The 8,245-nt window shown below is 37.6% G+C and overlaps 1 protein-coding gene across 1 annotated transcript; it reads left to right on the top strand.

Moving 5' to 3' along the window:
- The first annotated feature begins 7,735 nt into the window (after positions 1-7,735).
- Positions 7,736-8,245, top strand: LOC124913278. Its single transcript, XM_047453872.1, has one exon. The coding sequence runs from the start codon at positions 7,736-7,738 to the stop codon at positions 8,243-8,245; it is 510 nt and encodes a 169-aa protein (XP_047309828.1).

Genomic DNA, 8,245 nt, shown 5'->3' with positions numbered 1-8,245 from the left:
GGTTTTATATCTGAGACGTAACCGATAGTATTTCAGAACCAGTTATATCTCCATTTTGGTTTTAAGTCAAACATAATCGGTAGTATCTCAGAACTAGTTTATCTCCACTTCGGTTTTATGTCAAATGTAATCGGTAGTATCTCAGAACCGGTTATATCTCCACTTTGGTTTTATGTCAAACGTAATCGGTAGTATCTCAAATTGGTAATATTTAGAAACTGGTAGTATCTCAGATTCGGTAGTATCTCAAAGTTGGTAGTATCTCAGAATCAGTAGTATCTCAAAGTCAATAGTATCTCAAAATCGATAATATCTCAAAGTCGGTAGTATCTCCAAACTGATAGTATCTCAGAATCGATAGTATCTCAAAGTTAGTAGTATCTCAGAATCAGTAGTATCTCAAAGTCGGTAGTATCTCCAAACCCAGTAATATCTTGAATTCAGTAGTATCTTACGCATAGCCAGTAGTATCTCAATTGGTAGTATCTTACGCGTAGCCAGTAGTATCTCAATCGGTAGTATCTCATACCTCATATATAACCGGTAATATCCTAATCGGTTTTCTAATGAAGCGTAGCCTGTAGTATGGATCCCAACATTGTAATAAGCATATCCGACAATTGCATAAAAAAACTTTTATATCTCCAGACTATCTTGTTGCCTTTTTAGTGCAAGTATGATGAAAACTTCTTGGGAGAAGATGTCTGCGAGCCTAATTCAGACAACCAAATCATTAGAAGACAAAAATGTATACTAATTGCTCCTCGGAAGTCATTAAACCAATTAATGATTTCTTTGTTTATTTATTATTATCAGAGTACATATAAAATCAAAGGATATCCCATCTTCTGTACTATTCTGAACTTCAACCAATCAATGAGAAGAAAAACTGTTTCATGAAGCAGACATAGCCATTGAAGTAAAATAAATCCGTTGATATATTTGCCTACTTAAGAAGACAGAAGTCACATAAGAATATCACATTTTGAACTTGAACTGAACCTTTTGACCGAACCTTCTTAACAAACTTTTCAATCCGAATCCTTGCTATCAAATCGCTCAATTTTTCAATACCTACAAACTTCTCAATAGTGTGTTAGAAACTCAAGTGTATTACAATACTACCTATTCTGTGTCAGTGGTGAGCATTGTAAGTTGACATAATTTTTTTCTGTTCAACAAAGTGAGTTTATTGAAGGGTCGAAAACAAGAAGTAACTAAGCCATGGTTTTTTCGATTAAGTCTGTGTACGCGTTGTAAACAGATCGAATATTCTAGTGAATATCCTTCTCAAATATTTGAGAAGAAGGGGTGACGTAGGAGTTTATCTCCTAACATCCATAAATATTGTGTTGTGTCTTCTTTCCCTTACTATCCTCTAAACTGTTTATTTGTTGCTTCAAGTTGAAACAAATACTTCCGCACTTGAACTCGGTTCAAGAGTTTGTGATAAATTACGAAGAATAGTGTTGGGTCAAATTATTTTGACAAACGATATTTTGATGATGAACTTGTGTAAAACTTAAATAAGAATGAAACTAAGCCGTCTAATTGTTTTTGTGTAGGTGCATCAAAACGTGCTAAGTTAGACTTAGCTTGAATCAGGTTCATTAGACGTGTTGGTTGTTAGACATACGGCTAGTTAGACGTGCAGTTTAACAGACACGTAGTTAGACGTACAGTCTGACGGATACGTGGTTAGACGTGTAGTCTAATAGACACGTAGTTAGACGTGCAGTCTAACAACTACTTGGTTAGATGTGCAATCAAACTTATACGTGGTTAGACGTGCAGTCTAACAGACACGTAGTTTGACGTGCAGTCTAACAGATATCTGATTAGACGTGTAGTTTAACTTATATGTGGTTAGACGTGTAGTCTAACAGATACGTGGTTAGACGTGTTGTTATGCCTATGCTCATCTTTTTCTGTTAAGAAAGGCTAGTAAGGTTAAGGGTGCATTGCTGGAATGTTCACCCTTATGTATTCACTTATAAGTGATGTAGGAATAAACTTGTTATTAGTATTATTAGGGGTTGATATATAAAAAGGTTGTGTTAATTATATTATGGGACATTTTGTAGAAGGACCCATGTAGAAGAGGCTCACAATTTATACTTAGGCAATTTTTCATAAAACAACAAGTTGCAAGTTGTAGGGACCCATGGAGGGGACTCGCTAGAAAAATTAGGATAAGTATTATCCTAATTTAATTTTCTCTCTAGTCACTAATTAAACCCACTTGCTTATCATTTAATTGAAAAACTTGGCAGCTTAATAACATTCCACCCTAACCACTTGCATGCTTCCCACTTGCCCCAGCTGCATGCTTCACACTTAGCATAGCAGCCATTAGCTCACCTTACCCCCATTATCTTGTTTCATTTGAAAATTCAGTTCTCTCTCTTTATGCAAGACTTATGAGCTTTTCTTCAAAGCAAGAGCAAACCCTAGCCAAGACCATCTTCTTTATCCAATTTCGAAATTAAGGCTAGCCTTTTCTTAAACTCATTCTTAAAGCCACACACAACTATGTATCTCAAGTATTTTCTGCATAATTTGCATATATGTTTGAAATACATGTTTCTATATCATAATCTAGTTTTATTGACAAACTTGCTTTATAAACAATATGTTTTCTAAATTAAGACAACAATCATCATATTTTCCAGAAATGATAGGGTTTCCATGATTTGTTAAGTATAAAATTTTATAAAACAGAAACCCTTATGAGTTATGAATACATGGGCACATATTATTGATGAATGAGTATTGACGGAAACGGGAAGAGGCTGGCTGGCATGAGCTCTAGTCAGCTAATTCTAAATATACTAGCTGATTATTGAGGGGACTAGAGTATCTAGCATGAGCTCTATTTACTGCTGCCCAACTAAAAGACGGTCCAAATAGGTTAAGGGTTTTTAGGTATGGACTCCTAATTGTGCCTTTTCCAAATACGACTTAAACAGATTCCTTGCCTTTAGGATCAGCTCTGAATGGTGTAGGGTCAAATATGGCTCAAGATGTTACTGTACAGGCCCATGAACTCATATTTTCTAAACATGCAAATGGTTTTTATGGACTGATCATCTCTTTTTAAAGTATGAACATTTTATGTATACATCTTCCTTTTTAAAAGAAAAGCATTCCAGCAGGTTTTAAAATACTTAATTGCTTGTTGAGTCATTACAATCACTATGCTTATGTGTGGTGTAGGTACCCAACCCTAGCTTTTTTACACTTGAAGGAATGATGCTTGGAGATGAGCCAGTTGATGGAGGGGAAGAGTGTGGGAGGAGGGACCAATGCTGCTGGAATTACTTGTCTTTTTGTATAAACACATGATTTTTATTTTGGGTCCTTTCTTACTGTTTAATGGTGCATGTATATAAGACTTGTACACAAACATGTTAATATGATGGATTATAGGTTATCTTGTTGTAGCTTCTTGTAGCTGTTTGATGCAGTTTGTATATATAAAGTATATCTTTTGAACAGAACAAGTTGTATATTGCTTTAACTAGGGATCTCAATGTTAAATAGGTATATATGTTGAGTAGTATGTCTATTATATGAGTAGGGACATTTCAGTTGGTATTAGAGCAATGATCTCGATCCTTAGCACTTCCACACTCAAGCTCCGACAGTTGCATCTCCAAGATCTCGCCTTCAATGTTTGTAAGTTTTATGTGATATTAGGACTGATGATAGGAAATAAGAATTCAACTTATATAGTTTGAAAATATGCTAAACTGTTCTTAGGGTCTATATATGATTTTAGATTAAAGACAATGGGGAAAACTGCGAAAGCCCAGTCTTCACCATCTTCTATAGCAACGGAGCCAGATCAGAATACACTTTTGACAGGATTAATTGAGGCCTTGAAATATCAGAATCGTCTTCAAGGGGAGAAAATGAGGGCAATGTTTCATAATAATAATAATAATAATAGTACTCACAACAACCATGAAGGAGGGCAAGCCCCTGTTTACAAGCAATTCATGAGATTTAAGCCAACTGAGTTCAAGGCTAACACAAATCCTATTATTTCCGAAGAGTGGGTTCAGTCCATGGAAACAATTTTTGAGTTTATGTAGATTACAGAAGTGGAAATGGTCAGGTGTGTCACTTTTATGTTCAAGGATGATGCGAGAATTTGCTGGCAAGGGGCTAAGGCAACACTTGATCTTAACAGCATATCATGGAGAGAGAGTTCAAGGAGGTCTTCTATGGCAAATATTTTACTTTGAGCACCAGAAACAATCTAGCATGAGAATTTCAGGAAATTAAGCAAGGGGATTCTAGTATTGCAGATTATGTGAAAAGGTTTGAGAGGGGCAAGTATTTTGCTCCAATGATTACCGGCGACGCTACCATGGAGCTTAATTATTTTATTGAGGGACTGAATGCTACAATCCGTCGGGATGTGAGGCTTATCAATCCTTCTTCCATAAGGGAAACAGTTGATCGAGATCTAATGGCTGAGAAGAATAGCCAAGATATCATTAAGGAGGCTAAGGCCAAGAGGGCCAATTATCAAGGGAGGGAGTTTCATGGTCTAGCAATGAAGAGAACTTTTAATTAGTCCTTCAATCGAAATGGTTTTCCCCTGTCATCTTATAATCAGGCTGCTACCTCCCAACATTCTCAGTAGCCAAGGAACTTCTACCACAAAAACAACAACCAAAGATTTTCTCAACGACCTCAACAGGCACAACAATCAAAGAGGGTTCAACCAGCTGGATCAGTATCCTTAGCCAAATCTTCCAATACTCCACTTTCATTTTGTACCATCTGTGGGAAGAATCATGTAGGGAGCTGTATGCAAGGGTCCAAGGCTTGTTTCTTATGTAAGTAACGATGGCACATCCAAAGAGACTGTCCCAAGAAGAATGAGTTTGCACTAGGGAGGGTTTTTTCAATGACAAGGGAGGAGGCAGACCCTAAGACCACAATTATTACGGGTAATCTTCTAATAGAAAATATTTTAGCCAACACTTTGATAGACACTAGAGCAACACATTCCTTTATTACTGCATGTTTTGTTAAAAAAGCTGGTTTAAAAATTGAGGAATCTTTGATGGCATATAGCATATCACTTCCTTCAGGCTCTCACCTGAATTATATTAAGATTATTAAAGCCTGCCCAATTTATAATCAGAACCATAAGATGTTAATAGATCTTGTGGTAGTAGAGATAGTAGGATTTGATGTGATCCTAGGTATGAACTGGCTATTCCGACATGAGGCACAAATTAATTGTAATAAGAAGACGGTGGTGCTAACAGATCAGTATGGGAAGACCTTTCTGTTTCATGTGATTCCTGCATTTAAAAGGCAATAACTGTTTTTAAAAGGAGCCGCTAGGGTGATGTCTAAAAATGATGCTATGATAGTTGGGCAGAAACTCAAGTTAGAAGATATTGAAGTAGTAAGGGATTACCTAGTGTATTCCCTGATGATATTTCATGTTTGCCGCCAAAGTGTGAGGTGGAGTTCTCTATAACGCTGAAGACAGGGACACTACCAATTTCAAAGGCGCCTTATCGTTTAACACCTACAGAAATGAAATAACTGAAAGATCAATTGCAAGATTATTTGGATAAAGGCTTCATCCGTCCAAGTGTGTCTCCTTGGGGTGCACAAGTCCTTCTTGTGAATAAGAAAGATGGGTCCAAAAGGTTGTGTATTGATTATAGAGAGTTGAACAAGGTGACAATCCAGAATAAGTACCCATTGCCCAAAATTGACGACTTGTTTGATCAACATTAAGGTGCTTAAGTGTTTTCCAAGATTGATCTGCGATCTGGTTATCATCAATTGCGAATAATGGAAGAGGATATAAAGATAACCACATTCCGAACCCGCTATGGGCATTATGAGTTCTTGGTTCTGTCGTTTGGACTACCTAATGCACCAGATGTATTCATGGAGCTGATGCATAGGGTATTCCATTCTTATTTGGATTAGTTTGTGGTGATTTTCTTAGATGATATATAATTTATTCGTGTTCGGAGGAAGAGCATAGGCAACTCTTGGCTGTAGTTTTGCAAGTCTTAAAAGAAAATCAGTTGTTTGTAAAGCTAAGTAAGTGTGACTTATGGATCACACAGATTTCTTTCTTAGGGCATATCATTTCAGCAAAAAGGTGGAAACAGTTAAGGAGTGGGCGACGCCAAAGAACATGAATGTGGTGAGAAGCTTTCTTGGACTAGCAGCTATTATAGGAGGTTCATCAAGGGATTCTCCAAGATAGCACTATCTCTTACAACTCTAATGCGAAAGAATGTGAAATTTGTGTGGTCTGATCAATGCTAGACAAGTTTTAATGAGTTAAAGCGGTGTCTGATTTCTGCTCTAGTGCTTACCATTCCATCAGGAGTAGGAAACTTTGTGGTTTGCACAGATGCATCAAAGAGTGGACTAGGAGCTGTTCTTATGCAAAACGGGAATGTAGTGGCATATGCTTCAAGGCAACTGAAAATTCATGAAAGGAATTATCCCACCCATGACCTGGAACTGGCTGCTGTAGTCTTTGCTCTTAAAATCTGGAGGCACTATCTTTATGGTGAGAAGTCTCAAATAGTTACTGATCATTAAAGTCTGAAATATTAATTTACTCAAAAGGAGTTGAATATGAGGCAGCGACGTTGGTTAGTGTTGGTGAAAGATTATGAATGTGAAATTATTTATCAATCGGGAGGGCCAATGTTGTAGTTGATGCCTTAAGCCGTAAGTCTGGTACCCTTAATCAAATCACTGCCCAGTCTGACCTGATTCAAGAGTTTGAAAGATTAGATCTGGCTGTGATTGAGCCAAGGAAGGAGTGCATTCTTGCAACTCTAGCCATTGTTCCTAATCTTGTAAAAAGAATTAGGTTGGGACAAGTTGATGACCCACAACTCACCTTATGGAAGCAAAGAGATAAGAAGAGGGAGACACCTTTGTATTACACTAGGAATAATCTGGTGTATCACAAGAATCGGCTATGGGTACCTTTAGTAGGTTCGTTGAGGAAAGAATTATTGGTTGAGGCACGTACTACTCCATATTCTATTCATCCAGGAAGCACAAAAATGTTCAAAGATCTGCAGATGCTGTATTGGTAGCCTGGTAAGAAGAAGGATATCATTAAGTATGTTAATGAGTGCTTAACTTGCCAGCAAGTTAAGGTTGAGCGCCAAAGACCTACTGGACTTCTCTGCCCACTGTCCATACCTATTTCGAAATGGGACGATATTGCCATGGATTTTGTTGTTGGATTACCTCTGACCTTGAGAAAAATGAATGCCATCTAGGTAGTAGTAGATCATTTTACTAAGTCAACACATTTTCTACTAGTAAAGACAACTTTCACAATGAATTAATACGCGGAGCTGTACTTGCAAGAGATCGTTAGACTCCACGACATCCCAACCAGAATCGTGTCCGATCAAGATCCTCGTTTCACCTCACATTTCTGGGAAAGCTTGCGTAAGGGTTTGGGGACGAAGTTAGCTATCAGTACTGCATTTCACCCCAAATAGTTGGCCAATCTTAAAGAGTGATCCAAATCCTAGTAGATCTGCTAAGGGCATGCCTTATAGATTTTGGAGGTGATTGAGAATCAAGGCTGCCATTAGTAGAGTTTGCCTACAACAACAGTTATCAATCTTCTATTGGCATGAAATCCTTTTAAGCTCTTTATGGAAAGAAATTTAGAACTTCCCTGCATTGGGATGAAGTTGGGGAAAGAATGTTAATTGGGCCAGAGATCTTTTCCAATACAGTTTCCTTAGTTAGCAAGATCAGAGAAAGGTTGCTAACGGCTCAAAGCAGGCAGAAGAGCTATGCAGATAAGAAGCACAGGGATATAATATGCAATAAAGGTGATCATGTGTTTCTCAAGGTATCTCCATGCAAAGGTATCATTAGGTTCGGAAAGAAAGGAAAGTTGAATCCAAGATATATACGGCCTTTTGAAATTTTGGAGGCAGTTGGTGAGGTTGCGTATAGATTAGCATTACCTCCCAGCCTTGCTACTGTTCACAATGTTTTTCATGTGTCCAATTTGAGGAATTACATTCCTAATGCGAACCATGTAATTCATTATGATGAAGTTCACATAGCAAATGATCTATCATATGAGGAGAGACCAACCCAGATCGTAGCCAGGCAAACCAGGAAGCTAAGGAATAAGGAAGTAAGTATGGTCAAGGTACTTTGGCACAATAGTTCTATAGAAGAAGCCACCTGGGAAGTATAA

The sequence above is a fragment of the Impatiens glandulifera genome, chromosome 8 (genome assembly GCF_907164915.1).
Source record: "Impatiens glandulifera chromosome 8, dImpGla2.1, whole genome shotgun sequence".
Classification (NCBI taxonomy): Eukaryota; Viridiplantae; Streptophyta; class Magnoliopsida; order Ericales; family Balsaminaceae; genus Impatiens; species Impatiens glandulifera.
This window is presented reverse-complemented; position numbering and strand designations above follow the sequence as displayed.

Excerpts from the sequence above, each read along its gene's own strand:
- LOC124913278 (XM_047453872.1), top strand. The coding sequence starts at position 7,736 with ATGTTAATTGGGCCAGAGATCTTTTCCAATACAGTTTCCTTAGTTAGC.